General features: G+C 35.0%; 1 protein-coding gene across 3 annotated transcripts in view; it reads right to left on the bottom strand.

Moving 5' to 3' along the window:
* The window catches only part of LOC146168233 (kinesin-like protein KIF23), a 57,393-nt gene extending 51,191 nt beyond the window's left edge, over positions 1–6,202 (bottom strand). For all 3 annotated transcript variants that reach the window (XM_083383273.1, XM_083383275.1, XM_083383274.1), the window contains exon 1: positions 6,089–6,202. In XM_083383273.1, the coding sequence (XP_083239399.1) occupies positions 6,089–6,099 (11 nt within the window). In that variant the 5' untranslated portion in view covers positions 6,100–6,202. The remainder of the gene's footprint in view (positions 1–6,088) is intronic.
* Between the last annotated feature and the right edge of the window lie 16,638 nt (positions 6,203–22,840).

Genomic DNA, 22,840 nt, shown 5'->3' with positions numbered 1-22,840 from the left:
AGAGAATCCTGTAAACAACACTTCTACCCATTTTTAATCAAAACCAATCAAAAATGGGGTCTTGGCGAAGTTTCAAAATTTGGGAAAATTTTATCCAAGAGCTAGAAACGGCTAACTTTGGATGTCTATGACCTTTAACCTTTTAAGAGTGACAATGTGAAGGATGTTTTTTTTAATATTTGGTAGAAGTTCTATCACCTGTAAAAAAAATTGGTTGTTTCCTTATTTAGTTTAGCAGTAATAGGGCCTCAAACACGGTCAAAAATAGAAAAATTGCGCCCCCTCGTCAGACCCCACAAAACTAAATGCTTCATACCTCTCATGTTTCTCGACAAATTACGCTCAAATTTTGCAGGTGTTCATCATATAGGATAGTGAAAAGGTGTGCAAAATTTAAGGAAAATCGGGATTTCTTGACTGTGTGAATTGACACGGAATGGCCCTTTAAGGAATTGTTATGTCAGACAAAGCAGTGTGTTATTCGGTTAAAAAAAATAGGTTGATAGTTTTTTAGATTTCAGGTTAAGTTGATGGTTGAAACATCTTTTACCACAGAAGCTTAATTTCAAAAGCAGAAGTCTTAGCTTGACCTACATTAACGCGAATTGTATTTTATGATTCCAGCGCTTCAGTCAGTATATATTTCAAGTAAGTTAGCGAACATAAATCTCCTGTCGGCGTGTATTGCGCTATCTTATTATGGATTTATCACTAGTAAAATTTGCACACCAATTGCACATGTAATTTGGTCAAATTCCGGAGCGTTTTGACGCCCTGCCAGAAATTCAGGGCGTACAAAATCGCTCTTTACACCCACGTTCGGGGCCTATGTCTATAAACAACATGTAAACAACTATAAAGTTAGTGCAAAAAAAGATAAACCATTTTGAACAAAATTGTTCTGTCATTTCTTTATACAGCAGAAACCTTTTCTGGACCCCATACTAATCTTTTGAAGGTGTTTGGTTTAATGATGGACAGGTAAACACAAGAGGGTTGATCAGTGTTCCCGCTAAGCACATTTTGGGCACTTGCGCACGTTTTTCTTTTTTTTTTTTTACTTCAATTCAATTCGACCTCCAGTTGTCTCCTGAAGTCCAAATTATCACTATTTTGCAAAGATTATTACATATAATACCTTATGTACTGCATTTTTGCTTCACGAAAGTTTCGAAAAAGTGCCCAAATTAGTTTTATTCAAGCTACGTACGAAACAAAAAGTGCCCAAATCAGTTTTATTTAAGCTACGTACGAACAGAAAAGTGCCCAAATTAGTTTTATCCAAGCTTCGTACGGACAAAAAAGTGCCCAAATTTATTTTATTTAAGCTACGTACGGAACAAAAAGTGCCCAAATCAGTTTTATTTAAGCTACGTATGAACAGAAAAGTGCCCAAATTAGTTTTATCCGAGCTTCGTACGGACAAAAAAGTGCCCAAATTTATTTTATTTGAGCTACGTACAGAACAAAAAGTGCCCAAATCAGTTTTATTCAAGCTACGTACGAACAAAAAAGTGCCCAAATTAGTTCTATTCAAGCCATGTACGAAACAAAAGTGCCTCAATTAGTTTTATTCGAGCTACGTACCGAAACAAAAAGGGCCTAAATTAGTTTTGTTTCAGCTACGTACGATCTAAAAAGGGCCTAAATTAGTTTTGTTTTAGCTACGTACGACCTAAAAAGGGCCTAAATTAGTTTTGTTTTAGCTACAAACGAACAAAAAAGTATCCAAATTAGTTTTGTTTGAGCTATGTACGACCAAAAAAGAGCCCAAATTAGTTTTATTTTAGCTACGTACGACCAAAAAAGTGCCCAAATTAGTATTTTTTAAGCTACGTATGGAACAAAAAGTGCTCCAATTAGTTTTATTTGAGCTACATACGGAACATAAAGTGCCCCAATTAGTTTTATTTGAGCTACGTATGACCAAAAAATTGCCCAAATTAGTTTTATCCGAGCTACGCACGGACAACTAAGTGCCCAAATTTATTTTATTTGAGCTACGTACGGACAAAAAAGTGCCCAAATCAGATTTATTTTAGCTACGTACGGACAAAAAAGTGCCCAAATTAGTTTATTCGAGCTACATACGAAACAAAAAAGTGCCCAAATTAGTTTCATTTAAGCTACGTACAACCAAAAAAGTGCCACAATTAGTTTTATTTGTACGACCAAAAAAGTGCCTAAATTAGTTTTGTTCGAGCTACGTACGACCAAAAAAGTGCCTAAATTAGTTTTGTTCCAGCTACGTACGACCAAAAAATTGCCTAAATTAGTTTTGTTCGAGCTACGTACGACCAAAAAAGTGCCCAAAATTAGTTTTATTTTGCTACATACGACCAAAAAAGGGCCTAAATTAGTTTTGTTTTATCTACGTACGACCAAAAAATTGCCGAAATTAGTTTTATCCGAGCTACGTACGGACAAAAAGTGCCCCAATTTGTTTTATTTGAGCTACATACGACCAAAAAAGGGCCTAAATTAGTTTTGTTCGAGCTACGTACGACCAAAAAAGTGCCCAAAATTAGTTTTGTTTGAGCTACTTACGACCAAAAAAGTGCCTAAATTAGTTTTGTTTTATCTACGTACGACCAAAAAATTGCCGAAATTAGTTTTATCCGAGCTACGTACGGACAAAAAAGTGCCCCAATTTGTTTTATTTGAGCTACATACGACCAAAAAAGGGCCTAAATTAGTTTTGTTCGAGCTACGTACGACCAAAAAAGTGCCCAAAATTAGTTTTGTTTGAGCTACTTACGACCAAAAAAGTGCCTAAATTAGTTTTGTTTTATCTACGTACGACCAAAAAATTGCCGAAATTAGTTTTATCCGAGCTACATACGGACAAAAAAGTGCCCCAATTTGTTTTATTTGAGCTACATACGACCAAAAAAGGGCCTAAATTAGTTTTGTTCGAGCAACGTACGACCAAAAAGTGCTTAAATTAGTTTTGTTTTAGCTACGTACAACCAAAAAAGTGCCTAAATTAATTTTGTTCGAGCTACGTACAACCAAAAAATTGTTCTAATTACTTTGAGATATACATGCGAAAAAAGTGGTTCTTAACTAGGGAAGACGCTCACACCCAAATGGAGCGCCGGCAAATTCTCAGGGCGTCGCAAGTTCTGCTATAAATATTAACTCACTAAAAACTATGAAATAGATTTAATAATACTTGACCCACCCGAACCCAAACGATAACCAGTTCCCTAACTCAAATAATGTGCGTTAATTTAATAATTATTTAAACGCTGGGAAAAAGCCCAAACTCGGGTGGGCATAAGATAATTTCTAGTCCAGGTTATAAAGGATTGTTCGTCACACAAAGACACACATTGATGTATTCGGACTGAAAGTGTTTATATTATTACTAAATCAATGCACATTATTTGGGTTAGGGTGCTCGTTAGCGTTTGGGCTCGGCTGGCAGGTATTATTAAATTTAATCTTCTTAAGCAGATTTGTTAAGTTAAATTAGTACATTGTCCCAAGACTTCAAAGTCTAAAAGTCAGACTTTTCCATCCTTTGGATGCCCTAATTGCCGAATACCTTTGCTTAGAACTGCACTAATTCGTGACGGACGGGTGGTAGTTTAGTAACTGTAAAATTTGGTTCGTGGTTTTGTGATTGGCAAGTTTTTGAACTACTAATTTTGATTAGTTCTCGGTGTCTCTAATAGACTCACTTGTGTTTTGCACTGTATGTTTTGTGTTATAGGAAAGTACTTGCTTTATATAAAAAACATCGCGTCGTAATAGCTTTAAACTTTTAAACAAAAGTATTACAATTACCTGCGAGGCTGTGATATGCTTTTATTTGCAAAAAAAACTTTTCATGCTGTTTTTTAATGCTTAAAAGGTTAGGACTTTCCGAAGACAGGCTTATTTTTTGGTAAAACAGTGTACAACGCAAATTACAATATACCCCGAAAAAGCAAAGTTGCGTGTTGTGTCAACTAAAGGAGTAGGTTAAATTTATGTCAATGTGAACAGGAAAGACGTGAAGGCCAAATTTGTTTCTAATTAAATTTATCACTTTAAAAAATTGCGTAACCCGTTTAAAAGGCTGTACTACGCGCGATAATTACCTCGACCATTAGGCGGTTAAACAGCGCTACGCTTGACTAAGTCCGCCACACAAACTGCCAAGCGAAATCGCGTATCAAGCAGCAATTCTCCAAATAAAGAGAATCATTTTTATGTCTGGGAGAAATGCGGCAAACTTTGGGCACCTGCGCACATGGTCAAAAATTAGCGGGAACACTGGGGTTGATATTGAATTAAATTTGCACTTACCAGCTGGGTGGGTGTCTACAAATCAGCACTTGTCCAGACAAAATTAGACTTACCACAAAAAATCTAATTGTATTTAACCAATGATTTAATCAGTATTTTTGTATCTGTGTGTATACATAGATCTCAAAAGGCAAATATGCAGGTGTACTTCGATGCATGGATGGACAAATGGAATTACTTGTAGGATAGTTCTTGTCCATCTACACTAACTAACACTTTTATCTTAAGTTCTTTTGCCGAAACAATTTCACAAGATGATTAAATTAATGGTACTTTTTAACTATTTATCAAATGTGGCTAACTAAATGAGCAACCCTATAACCAGGGTTACCATCTGCTCAGACCAAAAAATAAGCACCCTACTCCAAAAATAAGCACGCTACTAAAGATCAGGGACAGATCCAGGACTCAGGGGGTGAAATCAAAGGTTTCAGAAATAACGTTATCAAACAAAATAAAAACTTTAAAAACAGCTATTTTTGTATGCGCAAAACGTAGCTTAATCGCGCCAAGCACAAAAAAATGCGTTCATTAGGTTGAAATTGGCAAGTTAACCACCCTTATTTAATGCAAGCTTTGTCAATTTTTTCGCGTCAGAGCGCACCAGTTATACACCTTTTAAACGGTGGTGCATGGCAGCATGAAACGCCTAATTCTGACCCTGCCTGGTAGTTAAGTTTGGTTCACTTGGCGGAGTTTGGCTTGTAATAAAATTATTCATTGAATGATTTACTGTAATGCATCTAGCATTTTTTTTTGTAGTAACATTGTGTTTTCCATAGCCTCTGGGCTGATTTAGCATTTTGTCTGTACTGACACAAAAAAGCCAGTCCTCACGTCAAGCCGAAAGTTTACTTGATTGCTAAAGAAACCTACCGCACTTCTATAGGCTACAATGTACTTTTTAGATTTAGAATAAACAATCACCATCCATTGTTATTATGTAATTTAATGCATTACTGTTATAATCTTGGTTAAATAACTTGCTAAATATAAATAAAAAATTGATAAAGAACGCTTTTAGAAACTAAAATAAGACAAGCTAAGCACACAACTCTAAATAAGAACGTTTCTTAGAAATAAGCACATTTGCGATTTCTAAGACACTGTGCCCAAAAATAAGCACAAATCTTATAAATAAGCACAGTATGGTAACCCTGCCTATAACTGACTTATAGCAGTTGCACAAGCATATTTAAAAAGGGTTTTGTTGTTAAAGTTGTGGATAATTTGTCATATTTGAACAAATTAAGACCACCAGCTGCAAATTAAGACCACCAGGTATAAAAACACCAACCGATCATATGGGCATTCATTAGTCTGACAAGTGGGTGTCAATCAGCACCTATCCGGATCAAATTCAACTTGCATTGAAAGTGGCCAAGTGTAAAAAATCTTTATCCCTGATAAGACAAATACCCTAGCACAGTGTTTCACCCTATAGAAAATATAAATAGTTCGCTCCACCCTTGCTTGTATAAACGAGAATGAAACAGCATATTAACTGTGCAAAAAGGTTGAAAAAAACTTTTTATTTTTATGCACTTTTATCGTACATAAGTGTATCAAGAAGCTTACCAATAGAGAAAAAATTGGAATCCTAAAGAATTAGAAATATATCTTGGCACACAGCTTTAAAAATGGCACCCCGGTTGAGAACCACTTCCCCAGCATATAAGCAAAAATAACGATCACAAATTCTACAAATACTAATGATTAATGGATCAGCATATAGTTTAAAGTTAAAACAATAAAATCTTGATATTTATAAGGTAAACTAAATTCTGATTACTGAGGTCTCATGATGAAATCTTTCCTCTTGCGTTTAGAGTTTTGCAGCAGAAAGTTGAGGTTTTGCTTCTAATTGTGTTTCAAAACAACTTAAAAATCACATTTCTAAAACCACTGAAAAACATTGTAATTACAGATATTTACTAAAAAGTGGCACATTTTTAAATATATATAATGTATATATTTGTTGGTAGACGTATTTGTCTAATTCTAAATCTAGAAATCACATAAAGAAATTACAACTGTTATACAACCAATGCGATTTCTGCAATTACCTGCATGAAATGCTCCCAAACTTTTTATGTTGAGTAAACGAGACAAACCATCAGAAAATGCATGAATGGGCATGAGAGTGGTATTAGGCATGGTTTATGGAACTGGTCTGGCAAAAATTTCAACAAACGATTTCATAGTATAAAATGCCTTCATAATCAAAAACTAAGCAACCGCACAAAAGCAAGGTTCACATTCGAAAAGAGCATAATAAAAAAGTGCCATTAATGGTGGACTTAATTGGTATTTGGGTTTTATGTCACACTGCGCCCTATAGCACACATTTAATCACCAACTGTAAGTGTATTCCACTAGTCCAATTACACTTGTTTTTGCAAGCGTGTGCCTTCAACAGACAAAATATAGAAAACGTACATAATAAAATATCTATTAATACAAGGTTGCCACAAAATTTTATCAAAAAATTAAATTCAAAGACTTTTTAAATAAACTTTATAGATTTCGAAGACAGAGAATTGGATCACTTACATCAGCGGTTCTCAAACTTTTTAAACAAAATTATGCAACGGTCCTTTAACAACTTTTTCAATTGCTCACGGTCCCCTGATAAAACATATATACACAAATAAACACAAAATAACAAATTGTTTTTAATGGTATCAATGGGACGGGTGCGAACTGCTTCACACGCTGCCTCTGCTTTGAAGATAATAAAGTGACCGATTGTGGTCGAAATCTCCACGGAAAATGTGAAACCAAACGAATCACTTTATTTGAGTGAATCAATCACTTTATTTAAGTGAAGCAAAGTACAGTTTTGAAACCGTGACCGTACAGCTCACAGTGGCAGCGCAGCAAGCTGTAAAAACGCAATGTTCTCATTAGCACAACGCAAGACTATGACGTCACAATTGACAATTCAACTCAAAGCATGCAATCAAGTGAATAAAAACTAATGTCACTGCACATATAGGTCGAGCTTGACTTTAGCTTTCTTTCTTTTGTCCCATAACTAAGCCTATGTACGGCACAGTTACTATTACTGTGTTTGTTAATCTTGGTTTAAAAATGTAAGTTGCCTGAAAATTTTATTGCTCAAAAAATTTTCTTCTCCAGGAGCGTTGTGTGAGGATGTTTTGTAGGTGCTTCGCGGTCCAAGAAAATTGTCTTGCGGACCCCAAAAGGACCGCGGAGAACCACTGACTCACATGCTTTAATATAATTCGAAACATAATAACAAATAGTTTAAAAATTGGTTTTACAATGTCATTTGTCTAAACAGCACACATAAAACAGAAAATATATGTGGGAAACTATGTCAAAAAATGGTCTTGAATATTTATAATATGAGCTGTTAGTAGGGAGGTTCAAAGTAGAATCCAAGGGGATTCTAGTACGTTAGTTATCAAATTTAGAATGACGAATTCAGAATATTGAATCCTAGTACATTTAGATTTAATTACTTAACCTGAACTTTGTTTGGGTGAGGGATTAATCTTAATACAACCTACAGGGCCCATAGTCACAGAAATAAATCACAAAACAATTTGCTAACATGTGTATATTGCAATAAAACAATATATAATCTCCCAAATGTGAAACATTCTTAACATGTGCCATTTGAAGCAATTGTGTAAACTATAATACATGTCCAGGTTGTTGCCTAAACCTATTTTTTGCCAATATAGAGAGTACAATGCAACACAAAAAAAGTAGTACTGTCACACAGCTATGTTTTAAAAAACAGGTTCTGAAAAAAAAAGGTTCACTGTGTAGAACCTTTTTTTTTCAGAACCTGTTTTTTAAAACATAGCTGTGTGACAGTACTACTTTTTTTGTGATCAGTTATGCACTCAAATAATGTACTGCAATGTACAACTGTTACTATTGCCAAAACCAATACTTGACGATTATGCTGTGCGTAACCTCGCTGAATATTGTCCTAAAGCTGACCTTCAGTAAACCTGTAGCGCATTTTGTCTAAGACTAGTACATTTTACAAGGGAATTTTACTAAAGGAAATTGCAAACTACGGACCTAGCATTACACGGCAACCATCGACAAAAAAACTTTAAATTATATCAGTTCCAGTTACCAGAAATAAATGGCAGAATTGGATACAAATTCCATTTGGATTTGAATCCAAAGATTCGATATTCTACTTTGAACATCCCTAGTCTTTTTAAAAAGCTGTTAATGGTTGCTTTGTTAAGAAAGAAAGAATTAGGGGCGGATCCAGAATTTTTCTGTAAAGGAATACAAAGTTTTAGCCAGGGATGCACTGCTATAAAACAAATAAAACCTTGAGACATGACATCCTAGTTGCAGTTGTGCACAATTGTGTGACTAAACTCTTCCCTTTTTTTTCTCGAAAGGGAAAAAGTGGCACAAAAATAACTGAGGCTATTTGGTGTAAGGTAATTAAAATTTTAAATTATGGAGGAGCAAGGTTACACAATACACACTTTGTTGCAACAAAAGCTTTGCACATTGTTCGATAAAACAGTATTTATACTCAATTTCAGCAAACAAGTTGTGGTGTGGCATACTTATTGGGGGGTGTTTGTTCACACACAGTGAAGCCATATTTCCCAGGTCATTATGTTGTGCATTATAATTGCGTGCTGTGCTGTGTTGGCACCACTTTTTTACCTTTGTTGCACCCGGCCACCCTGTTTTTTCAGCCATGCAACCGAGAGATTTTGTCAAGATCTGCCATACGTCCCAGACTGGATTAGGCATATAACAAGCATTTGCATATTGCTTGAAATAAAGGCATTTATAGTCCAGTTTAAGGAAAATTGTTCGCTTTGAGTCACACAGCGCGTAAGGTTTTGAGTCACACAGCGCAACATGACATAGTATGCATTGCACTTTTGTGCTGATTAGATTTGTGCAATACAGAGACAGGAAGTTAGGCAACAAACAAACTAAGGTTGCGTTTTGCGCATTTTTTTTTGCATTTACACATGAATCAAACTGACAAAAAATATAGCTTATTTAAGTGGAGAAGCATGGCCTGGTACTCCTGAATCCACCTATGCGAATGTCATACTAGTCCATTTAACTGGAATTACAACTATTGTGATTGCTTATTTAGGTTAATATAGGAATAATCAATCACTGATAATTAAAAGAAAAACTGCAAACACACAACAATTCTATGATTAAAATTGAGTACTTCAGCCCCAGGTTGGAAAGTAAGGCCAGTTTGCCGCTCAACCTCGATCATAGCCGCGCATTTCGTGTAAAATCAACGTAAAATGCGGTCAGCCGTGAAAATTGCTCAAACAGGCAAAACTTACGTTACGCTAAAGCATAGTACTCCATTTGCAGCCTTGTAAATTTTACAAATAACGGTATTACAGCAGGGCTGGAGACTTGGGAGCCACTGTAAAATAGCATGAGCTCCGGCTCCAGCGCCATCAGGCAATTATTAAATGGCTCCGGCTCCAGAGTCGTAAAACTCAATCCTTTGGCTACGGCTCCAGCTCCAGGGTAGTAAAACTCATATACTTTGGCTCCGGCTCCAGAGGCATCAAACACACACCCAATGACTCCGGCTCCAGCTCCGGTGCCACCAGTCACTTATTCAATGGCAAGTTTTAAAAATTGCTTTTGGCTAACTAACGTTGGAGATGGAACAAAATATAATTTCTTAGCTTTAGCACCACAAATTGAAAAATGGCCCCAGCTCCACAAAAATAATAAAAAGGGCTCCGGCTCCACAAAAATAATAAAAATGGCTCCGGCTCCACAAAAGTAATAACAATGGCTCCGGCTCCAGAGAAAATGCTTAGCTCCGGGCTCCGGCTCCCCAGCCACGCAAATTTGGGAAATGTTATTATAGCCATGCAATTTCAAGCAGCAAAATCGTCTCCCCCGCGCAAAGTCCAAAATTTCCAATCTCGTATCAGCCTAGCACTGTTTTTTCCCCACTAAACAACGTGCTTCGTACTCCAGTTACTTTTTTTAGAATGGCACAACAAAACTAATCCCCACCAACTGTAGTGCAGAGTATTCCTTCCTACATAGTCGCAATCATACTGCCATACTGGCGTTTTAGGGGGGTATAGTATTTCATTATCCCAGTTTTGCATAATTTCAATGCTTTTTTTTAAGAAATCAATTTAAATTACTTTGTTAGTCGGGAAATAGTCACAGGAGGTGCATTAGGCTATTTAACAGTATCGCTCTTTGACGCTTGCACTCGTTAGTGATTAAATATCAATTTTAACTACTTTGGTGTCCAGGTTAGGGTTCCTCTCCGGAAATGTTTCGACAGGAAATTCCCGGGATTTTCCGCGAAATTATGATTCCGAATTTCATGAATTTTTTTTTATAATCCCGGTTATAGCAAAACTTTAAAAAACTTGTCGTTTTTGACTGATATAAAGAAAAAATTATTCCAAACCTATTAAAGTCGTTGCCTGAGTTGCTTTATTTGCGCTTAAAAGCAGAAAAATCGGCGCTGGTTAGCATTTTGGGTTAGGGTGGGTCAAGTATTATTAGGGTTGGGCATTTGACCAGTCAAATAAAATCCGGTCATTGACCGGTCAAATACTCGTCAAATTGGTCAAATACTAAACACACTAACATAATGCAATTGAAGTAAAAAATAACCTTGGTTTTAACTTTAAATAAATATACAAACGTTTTGGCTCAAGTGCAATGGTTTGTAAAACAGAATAAATTATTTTTTGACTATCAATAAGATTTTTTGCAAAACCATGCACATCTTGCAAGCAATACTATAGCAGTATTGTAGTGATTTTTACCATTACTACAACCACCAAGTTAAGCCAACAAGTTTATTACCGAGATTTAACAACAAGTAAATACATCAGTAAAAAAATATTTTTACTCCCCATCACAACTTTTGTCACTCTGAATTTTCTAAATCAGCGTGGTCCAACATCCTTTCATCGCGGGCAAAAAACTATTTTTTGTATCTTGCGGACCAATGTTTTTAATAGCGATTTTTAGGCTTATTGCTTTATACATAGCCTATGCTTATGGCATATATACTAACTTCATGAAATTCACACCTTTGTTCAGCTACGGTCAGCAAAACAATTGAAGTTAACGCAATACGATAAATGTTTCATTACATGTGATATTATACACTTTTTCTTAGTGGTGCTACAAATCACAAAGGGTCATTCACAAAGTTTTTTTTGTCAATTACAATAACAAAAATTGAAGTAATATTGCTAGATGGAAGCAAAGCTGACTATCAGTTCGCGGGCCAAAAAAGCGTAACTCGCGGGCCAAGGGCCTGCAGTTGAACCACACTGTTCTAAATCATCACCAGGTTCCACGGGAGATAACGCATTTGGTTCTTCTAAATTTCTAAGTAGCCTCAGATTGTGGTATACCCCAACTAGTATTTTATTTTATGACAAACGCGATTCATCATATAGGTGCATTTATTCTAAATAAATAAATCTACTTTGCTATTACAAACACTTTGTTATTACCACAGAACATGTGTTTGCATGAGGTAAACCCTACCATTTCATATTTGAATTGTTAAAAAAGTTACAACCAAGATTATTAAAAATTCAAATTTACAACATTTGAATCTAATATGAGTATTTGACCGGTTAAATAAAGTGCGGTCAATTGACCGTATTTGACCCGTCAATTGACAGGCTTGCCAACCCTAATGTATTATTATTAAATAATTAATATAATAATACTTGATCCACCCTCACCACAACACTAACCCGCACCCTAACCCAAATATTGTGCATTGATTTAATAATTGTGGTAGGATTCTAGACCAGCGTTGAAAAACCTAATTAAATTTATTCTACCAATAAAAATGCGCCAACGCTCAATGAAACAATATAAATTTGAGAAAACACGTTGACAATAACTTGTTTACATTGTATAATCCTACATCTAGATTCTAGAATCACTTTAAAAAAAACTAGATCTAGATAAAAGTAATCTACAATGAAACCTGCGACGTCGATTGGCTTGTCAAATCAATGCAAAGCTCAGCAACAACGCACTTTAATTATCCCGCGACTAGCGATACGCTTCAATACCCATATTTAAACTCTGACCACTTGTGGAACTTTTTTTAATTAAGGAAACAAAATATTTACAAATTTGTTTGAATTTAGGGGTGAAATTAGAATAATTTTCTTCCAGAAACTCTATTTGGAGAGTTACAGGGGGCGTTGTGAGTCGTTTTTTGATTTCGGGGACGCCAAACCCACGTTAGGGGGCGTTCATAAAATTTTATCGTAAGGTATCACGAATTCTACTAAGTAGTGGGGGAGCTTTGTGTCAAAAAAACCTTCTGGCATGCATACGATAGGTAGACGTGAGATTTGTGGCAGATATGTTCATTGTGGCGTTTTATCTCGATTTTTGCCCGAACTCAACTCGATTTCGATGTACTTCTCCCGTATGACCCCCTAAACCCCTAAATTTTAGCTTCAGCAAAATTAGCTGTGATTGGTTTCAAACAAACCTCAAAATATATTTTTTTTAATTTTGTGACGTGTAATTTTAAAGTTAGTGCTATTTATCGTTTTGAGGACGACATCGTTATAAATGGGAATTATATGGGCCGAAATTTTATTTTCGGAACATATCCTGTTTTTGCCGTTAATGTTTCAGACTGATTTTTGTCCCAAGCTTTACAGAAAAAGTAGGCCTATACATCGTGGAATTCACAGATTTTCAGACAAAACGTAGAGTGGTAGGGGAAGGTTGATGGGACGTTGCCTGAGTCGGGACTTGGGGATTACATCAACGTACCATTAGGTAGCGTCAATTCTTAATTATTTTTTGAAGCACCCAATGGTAGCCATCATTTTAACACAAAAACATTTCAGTAGGCTGACGGCGTTTTTACAATATATCAGTCTAAAGAAAATAGGGGTGTTTTTTTTGCTAGTTTTATTATTTTTATATCTGAGTTATTTCATATTTGTTGAAGTTGTATAAACTTCATTTTTTACTAATGTATGGGTAATAATTACCAGGCTTACTTATACAGGTAAGTTTTTCATATTATCTTGTACCTATAAGCAGCCAATATATATTCTGTATATGGTGATGTGGGGTGCATAAGATGGGACACGCCGTTCCCAAGTGAAGAATTATTTGTTGCAACCTACATTTTGGGTTATTGTGACAAAAAATGGACTTGCCATTATCTCTTTTTAAGAAGCTAACATTTTGTTATAGTTCAAAAGTTTTTAACTAACAAATTTTAATATGGTTAGTTTAAAATTTTTGATGTATGACGTAAAACATTTTATACGGTTTCCCTATCCATAAAATACGTCAAGAAATGCACCTGGTTAAAATGGATTACCGTATCAACATGTTTGTAAGAAATATTGCAAATGCAGGTAAACCTTCACTTAACAAAACGCATACCTATTCGAATTGAAACAAAATTATTGTTTAAAAGTCCACTAAAAAAACAAACGAGCAAACAGACGAGATTTGGCCTTGGTCGTGTGTGTTGAGAGCTATCAACACAAGCAGAATATTTGTATAATGTATTCAATGTAAAAATATAGACACAACAGAACTAAAGTTCCAAGACAGTGACTCTTTGCCACGAACTTGTCCTGTTAATTTAAAAATATTAATTTTCGCTTACCAAAGCAAATTTGTTTTAAGATTCTGTGAAATTGTTCTAAACAGGCTAGTTTTAAACTTATGTAAGTGTAGCAGGTGGAATTAAAGTTGTTTTTAATGCCTGTGGTACAAATTGATCAATTTAAAACAACGGATTCTTCCTGTCCCATCTTGCGAATCACACTGTCCCATCAAATAAAACTCTGATTTCCTAAGACGGGACACAGCAACGTTTTTTCTAAGATGATTTAATAAAAAAGTTGTATCAAACAGGCATGATATTATTCAAAATTGTTGGTATAACTGAGAACTACAATCATTTGAAAAAACGTGTCCCATCATGGGCAACCTTCCCCTATGTAGGTGTGCATAAGAGGTTTATGAGTCTGGACCCCTAGGGGCCTTTGATTGGTGGACAAAAACACTAAAATATTCTGACGTCATCGTGTTGGCTCTATATATAGCTATCAACTCGCATCTAGCGGTAGAAAAAGTTCAATACAGAACTAGACGGGGGTTCGGTTGTTGTATATTTTATAGGGGTATATTGTCAGGGTTTAGTGTTTATTTATTATTTTAGTCATTGTTAATTTTTTAATTTTTTTTTGTGTGTATAAGTGAAAAAAAAAATAAATCTTATGAACACTGCGTTTATTTGGTTTAAATTGTCAAGACTTTCAATATAAAAGGTGGCGTATTGATGAGCACATAAAAGAGTTTTGCATATTGCTCGAAACAACATATTCAAATGTTGGTTTTAACAGTGATTACTAGGGCAATTATTTTTTGACGTCAAAATTTTGTCAAAATTTACGCGTTAGGTCAAAATTTGTCAATATTGTTTTAAGTCAGAATCGAATAAAAAGCACATAAATCGTTTACAAAATTAAAAAAACAAAAAAGTCAGCCTTTTGAAATTGTTGTTCAGTTTTATTTTTTTTTTGAACTCGTATTTCAATTTTATCAAAAAAAAAATAACTTTTGATTCACATTCGACGACATTTTAACTGTATTATATCTTCATTAGAACTGTGGTGGCAGTGGCCATTTTTAGATGTTTAATTAATCGATTTAAGTAATTAACGAACAACAAAAACGTGCGCCCCTTTATTATTTCTTGTCTAATTATCAAAATTGTCATAACGCATCCTTACCAAAAACATCCTGTTGTATATTTATCAAATATTTTATGATTTGTCACTTTTTTTTACGCCTTTTACCAAACACTCGCTGTCATTATGAGAACAAAGCATTCGGCTGTTTCACACATGATAAATGTTATATCGTGACGCATATCCTTCCTTATATTGTACTAAAAAGTATGACCTTAAAAATCGCCGCGTTGAGAATTGGCACATTAGCCGCATCTCAAAACAATGATTGAAATTATGTTTACAGTTAGAAGCCGCTTTTCGTGTACTAATATGGACAGATTCTAACTTCCTTGTAGGAGATAAGTTGAGAGAGAAAGGCGATAAGCCAACACCCGTGTGACGAAATTAATATTAGATAATGTAACAATTTGCCGTGTCATTGCTGCGTCATAATCTTTTTCTCGCACAGAAAATTTCTCTTCTAAGTTTTGTGTATAAAAAGGATTGCTTACAAAAATAAAATGTCCAGTTCTCAGGATCAGCTTGCCGGGATTAGCCGGTTTGCCCATAATAGCCAACACAAACTGTGTGGAATTGTAATCAGACAACAGCAATACTTATTGAAGCAATAGCGAGGTTGATTGCCGAGGCAAATTAGTTTAATGAGACTTGCAATTCAAAACGCATGCTTCAGAACAATATATACGATATACGCGAGCCGAATTAACCACCGAGGCCTCTCTGATCTGGACAAATGCATTTAACAGTTGCCTATTTGCTTTCTTTTTTCGCTTGTGATTTGCAATTATCCCATTTCCTATTGTGAAAACTAGGTCTCTGTTAACTTTTCTGCAAAATTATATTTTCGTTGCATTTCAACCGTTTACACCACATTTTTTTAATTTGGCATTTTTTTTAGGTGTTTGTCTTTTTTAAATAACAAAAATTTCAACCACATGTTTTCATTATAGTTTTGCATAAATCCGAAAAAAATTTTGTGTTCGATTTGTAGTCATTCAAACATCAAAAACGTGTGGTTGACGACGCCTAGACACTAATGCAGAAGGCTACTTCAAACAACAATGTGTTGTTTAAATTAATGTATGTTTAACGGGTCAAATTTTTGTCAAAATAATTTATGTTTAGGTCAAAATTTGTCAAAATTTTAATTTTCAGGTCAAAATTTCTTATTTTTTTGGTCCAAAAATAATCGCCCTAGTGATTATGCATTAATTTAGGTTAGGGTTAGTGTTTGGGTGTTGGTAGTCATTTAAATTCACAAGTTTTGCATAATTTCCAAGCATTATTCCTAAATCGATTTTAAATTAGTTTGCTAATCATGTAAATAGCTTTAGTAAGTGCCTATAGGATTTGTGCCCAGATCGCATTTTTATGTTTGCCCCCAATAATGATAATATGTCGTTTTAAACTACTTTAGTGTCCGTGTAAATAGCCTCTTCAAAAATTAATATAAATATTCAATATTTAAAAAAGTGAAAACACTTCTTTAAACCCAGTCCTTTGTCTGAAAGATAGTCTAAGTCAAGATATTTTTCCAAAAAGATGAGCCAAGTCATTAAATCAAGTCAAGTCATTAACTCAACACTGCAAACAATCCTACAAATCAGCAAATGTTTTGGGTTCAACATCCTAAAGCAAGCTGGATCTATCAAAGAATATTTCTTACTAGGCTCCAAGACTAAAACCCTAAATGACTTTAAAATTAACATTCCACCAAAAATCTTGAACAGTTTTGAACCTTAGGGGGATATTTTACATTAAAAGTTTTGGGCGAACTTTCATCAACTTGTTTTAAAATCCACGAAATTCCGTGTGTCGAACATCAGTTTAGCAATAAATCCTATTGTAATTTGCAAATACATGGAAGTCAGGGTTGTGGATTCAGTTAAAAATAACACGAGGTTGACTATGGCCAAAAAATTCAACCTGAGAGTCTGGCTTCAGCAAAATTAACCTGTTTTACATTAATAAAATGATAGATGGCGAAAAAACGAACAAGAAAAACAAATCAAAACAGTAAAGATCTCAAGCAGCCAACGACCATTTAATTTTGTGTATCGTCATACTTCCTCTATTTAAAGCCGAATATCGTTCAGAAGTCCGCACAGAAGATAACATTATGAAAAATCGTAACATAGTTGGGACAGTTTCGGCATATTGACATTAATAAATAACATATCACGCGCATAAAAGGACACAATTCAATAATGTATTGAACGGTTCGTTTTTGTGCACTCCAAAGTGTAATTGCTCGCGGGAAAAATACACGATATTCGAAGTTTAGTACTTAACCACGCCCTCAGGTTTTCCCAGTATAGACACGTCACAGGACACAAATAAAACAAGGTGTACAGGGTTTCTGTGGCCTTTTTTACAAAAAGTACATTGCTTAGATTCGGTTTTACCAAAATAATAAAGGTAGTAATTTGTAACAACTGCGCCCAAGTTAAACTGTAGCGCGTCGGCTTATTATTTGTTGTTATTTAATTACGTGGCCCAATTGCAGACCTGCAACGATTGCTCGTAAATTAACACGAAGATGTTATTTGCATTCCGTAAACACGCCTCTGCTAATCGATGGCATCTTAGCTGAACCTACTGAACGTAACTGGAACTGACTGGATCTCAATTTAACCAACTGATATAATGTAACGGACAGACTTTATGATGCTGACTGTGTTAGTACTGTACCATGGACTTTAATCTATTCCTGTAAGTTGATTGCCGTTCTGATGTTATACAATAAACTCAGATCCGTTTAATACCTTGCTGTGGCTAAACTATTAGAACACGCAATCTTTCGAGCAACCTTCAAGTCAACTCCACAAATGATGCCGGTTTCAATCATAGCAGAAACCAGTATCAGTCTTCTACTTATCAGCTTTAGCCCTGCAAATGGTGACCACCGCGTTAAGGAACGTCAATCAGCGTCTGGAATTAAGCGCCGCCATAAAGCGTTACATTTGAAGCAACAAGTTTTCAAGAAGAAAATCTGTCATCGTTGGATCAGGCAAATCGTTTGAACCTTTCAACTTCACAACTGAGCCGCAACGTTCATCCGAATGAAACCAACAACCCGAAGAAGAAGAAGACAGCCTACGAGCAACGAACTTTCCTCCTCATTTGTCCAACAAATTGCAACGAGCGCACCTAACTAAATGTTCACAAGAGAACAAGCACCGCCAATCAACAATGGAGGAAATGGCACCGCAGCGATGCAAATCGCAATTCGCCGCTGGATTTCTTTGAAACTTTCGCTTAACCTGCTAAGCAAACAAGGTGAATGTCGATCTATATTACAAAATATATATTCAAAATCTAAGTTTACCGCCGATCGAAAGATCTGTTCATTTATATTGTGAAACACGATTAATAGGCTAAGCGTAAAGCTATGAATGTTAAAAATGTGCATATAGTTTAAAGTTTTGATAACAGCCCTAAAACTTGTAAATATTGATTTTATTTTGTTGTGCACGAAACAATTTCGTGTCAAATTTCCAAATTCTTTTAAACATTTGGTACGTTTTTGGGTTTTAGTTAGGGAAGTCTGAATCAAAGCACGCAGAACGCGTCTAGTTAGGTAGATTACAAAAACACGAGACGTCAAATTCCTCGTAAAAAGCATAATGATTTCTCCACGCGCGACACATATGCTTCAATTCGTGCAAGTCCAAACACGAATTTAGGGATAAGCCCATTATACCTGCCTTTGTTAAAAGCAATAGTGAAAAAGCACACCCGATCCGTTAGAAATCAGTGCATTTCTAAGCAAAAAGGTCTACGACAATCAGGGCATCCAATGGCAGAAAAGTCTAGACTTTTAGACCTTGAGGTCCTGGCAATGCAGCACCCGATCCGTTAGAAATAACACTTGACCCACCTAAACCCTAACCCTAACCCGAATCCTTAACCAAATAATGTGCGTTATTTTAATAATTCTTTAAATGCTGGGGACAAAAGCCCAAACTCTGATGGTTTCTCGTCCATTGTATTTAAGATTATTACGTCACAAATTGATGTATTGGGGCCTGAAGCGTTATAATTATTAAATTATCGCACATTATTGGGGTTAGGGTGCTGGTTAGCGTTTAGGTTTGGTTGGGTCAAGTATTGTTAAACTTAATCTTCTTATGCACATTTGTTAATGCAAATTAGTGCATTGTCCAAGACCTCAAAGTCTAAAAGTCGGACTTTTTGATCCTTTGAATGCACTGATTGTCGTAGACCTTTTTGCTTAGAACTGCACTGATTTCTGACGGATGGGGTGAAAAGCAACAATTTAGAAACGTGTTTTCATGTACTACGTTTGTTTGAAACTATCTTAAATGAAATGTGCTATTTAACAACCAAAATATTGAACAAATAACTGTATTTCTTTTGTTTTGTATACAAAGGTTTCCATTGCATTGCACGGTTGTGGACGACTGACCTTGACAAACAACAGAGCGAGATGTTCGGATGTTTTACAATAAACTCAGATCCGTTTAATACCTTGCTGTGGCTAAACTATTAGAACACGCAATCTTTCAAGCAACCTTCAAGTCAACTCAACAAATGATGCCGGTTTCAATCATAGCAGAAACCAGTATCAGTCTTCTACTTATCAGCTTTAGCCCTGCAAAACCATATCTGAAAGCGCTACCCGAATCCCATTCTTCTGGGAGACTCGATATTAATTTTATGAATTGGATAAAATCTGTGTTGTTAGGTGTAAAGTTAAATTTATTGACCAATGCGTCATATTGTAGGTACCCGCCGTTTATATTCAATAAATCTTGGTGAAAAATTATATTGGAATCTATAAGTGACAGCATAAAAAAACATTTAAATGGTATTTTACTTTTTTGTTTAGCCAAATCGGGCGGCTGTTTGACTTTGGATCTATGATTTCCAAGAATTGTTTGCACGCCGTTATTGCGCAACGTAACGTTTGCATGGGGAGTATACGCCGTGTAATTACCTTGTTTGTACCTTTCAACGCCTAAGTATTTTATAGAACCTGATGGCCATACAATACCGCTTTGTTCCATCGGTTTGTGACTGTTTTTACGATTTGTGTCGATAAAAAAAGCGTTTGATTTGGACATGTTGACCATGCAGCCTGACATTTCGCCGAAGTCATCGATAATCCGAAAAACTTCTGTAAAATCCTGATAACTGCCCGATAGAAATATTGTAGTGTCGTAAGCAAATAGGGACACTTTAAATTCTTTGCCATTTATTGTGATGCGTTTTAAACCATTGTCATTTCGGCGAAATAATTTTTTGTAATTTTTTTTAGAAAATTTTCAACCCGTTTACCACAAAATTGTTTATTGCCAATCTAAGAACTAAAAAAAAACATATTCAAGAAAATTTAATAGCGAGTTTTATAAACGTTTATCAGATAACCTATACACCGATATTTTTGTAAGTATTCGACTTAGGAAGATTCACACATTTTTTAATTGTAGTTTGTAATGATAATAAACAAAACAAACTAAAACAAAAAGCAAATACTGTTTCTGTATTTCACTTTCTAAACATTTATTGATACAACATCAACGTAACCAATAACCATATATTTTATTTTTTTCATTAGACAAGAAAGAATGACATGGGGAAATACCTTGGGGCTTTTAAAGACGTAACAATAGCAACAATCAATAAAGGAAACGAACAACGAGGCAATAGTTTCAAGGTACAGTATTGAACATTCGCACAAAGAAAGGTACTTAAACAAATGTTGTAAATCAACTAAATGAATTCCTGATGAATTTTCCTAAAAATTTACTATGTGAATTTGAACATTTTACAGTTTAATTATCATGCGATAATCGAAACTTGACAGGCTATAACTTTTTTCCTTTTCCACGATTTTCCTAAAAATTACTGTTAAACTACCTAATACAATAATAATTAACATAACGTTAGTCACTAACTCATGCCATTAAGGTTTTTGCAGAAAAATAACTTTTTCGAAGGCCTCTCTACGAAAGAAATACTATATTTTACGTGCGAAACCTCCCAGTTTGGCGGGTTATAACTTTTTTTCCCTGCCCATGATTTTCCTAAAAATTACTGTTAAACTACCTAATACAACACTTAATAACATAACGTTAGTCACTAACTCATGCCATTAAGGTTTTTGCAGAAAAATAAATTTTTCGAAGGCCTCTCTACGAAAAAAATACTATATTTTACGTGCGAAACCTCCCAGTTTGGCGGGTTATAACTTTTTTTCCCTGCCCATGATTTTCCTAAAAATTACTGTTAAACTACCTAATACAATACTAATTAACATAACGTTAGTCACTAACTCATGCCATTAAGGTTTTTGCAAAAAAATAACTTTTTCGAAGGCCTCTCTACGAAAAAAATACTATAATTTACGTGCGAAACCTCCCAGTTTGACGGGTAATAACTTTTTTTCCCTGCCCATGATTTTCCTAAAAATTACTGTTAAACTACCTAATACAACACTTAACAACATAACGTTAGTCACTAACTCATGCCATTAAGGTTTTTGCCGAAAAATAAATTTTTCGAAGGCCTCTCTACGAAAAAAATACTATATTTTACGTGCGAAACCTCCGAGTTTGGCGGGTTATAACTTTTTTTCCCTGCCCATGATTTTCCTAAAAATTACTGTTAAACTACCTAATACAACACTTAACAACATAACGTTAGTCACTAACTCATGCCATTAAGGTTTTTGCAGAAAAATAACCTTTTCGAAGGCCTCTCTACGAAAAAAATGCTATAATTTACGTGCGAAACCTCCACGTTTGACGGGTAATAACTTTTTTTCCCTGCCCATGATTTTCCTAAAAATTACTGTTAAACTACCTAATAAAACACTTAATAACATAACGTTAGTCACTAACTCATGCCATTAAGATTTTTGCAGAAAAATAAATTTTTCGAAGGCCTCACTACGAGAACAATGCTATAATTTACGTGCGAAACCTCCCAGTTTGACGGGTAATAACTTTTTTTCCCTGCCCATGATTTTCCTAAAAATTACTGTTAAACTACCTAATACAACACTTAATAACATAACGTTAGTCACTAACTCATGCCATTAAGGTTTTTGCAGAAAAATAAATTTTTCGAAGGCCTCTCTACGAAAAAAATACTATAATTTACGTGCGAAACCTCCCAGTTTGACGGGTAATAACTTTTTTTCCCTGCCCATGATTTTCCTAAAAATTACTGTTAAACTACCTAATACAATACTTAACAACATAACGTTAGTCACTAACTCATGCCATTAAGGTTTTTGCCGAAAAATAAATTTTTCGAAGGCCTCTCTACGAAAAAAATACTATATTTTACGTGCGAAACCTCCGAGTTTGGCGGGTTATAACTTTTTTTCCCTGCCCATGATTTTCCTAAAAATTACTGTTAAACTACCTAATACAACACTTAACAACATAACGTTAGTCACTAACTCATGCCATTAAGGTTTTTGCAAAAAAATAAATTTTTCGAAGGCCTCTCTACGAAAAAAATACTATATTTTACGTGCGAAACCTCCCAGTTTGGCGGGTTATAACTTTTTTTCCCTGCCCATGATTTTCCTAAAAATTACTGTTAAACTACCTAATACAATACTAATTAACATAACGTTAGTCACTAACTCATGCCATTAAGGTTTTTGCAAAAAAATAACTTTTTCGAAGGCCTCTCTACGAAAAAAATACTATATTTTACGTGCGAAACCTCCCAGTTCGGCGGGTTATAACTTTTTTTCCCTGCCCATGATTTTCCTAAAAATTACTGTTCAACTACCTAATACAACACTTAATAAC

This window comes from Ascidiella aspersa, chromosome 1, assembly GCF_963924565.1.
Source record: "Ascidiella aspersa chromosome 1, kaAscAspe10.2, whole genome shotgun sequence".
Taxonomy (NCBI): Eukaryota; Metazoa; Chordata; class Ascidiacea; order Phlebobranchia; family Ascidiidae; genus Ascidiella; species Ascidiella aspersa.
The sequence above is the reverse complement of the archived record's forward strand: the minus strand, read 5'-3'. Positions and strand labels throughout refer to the sequence as shown.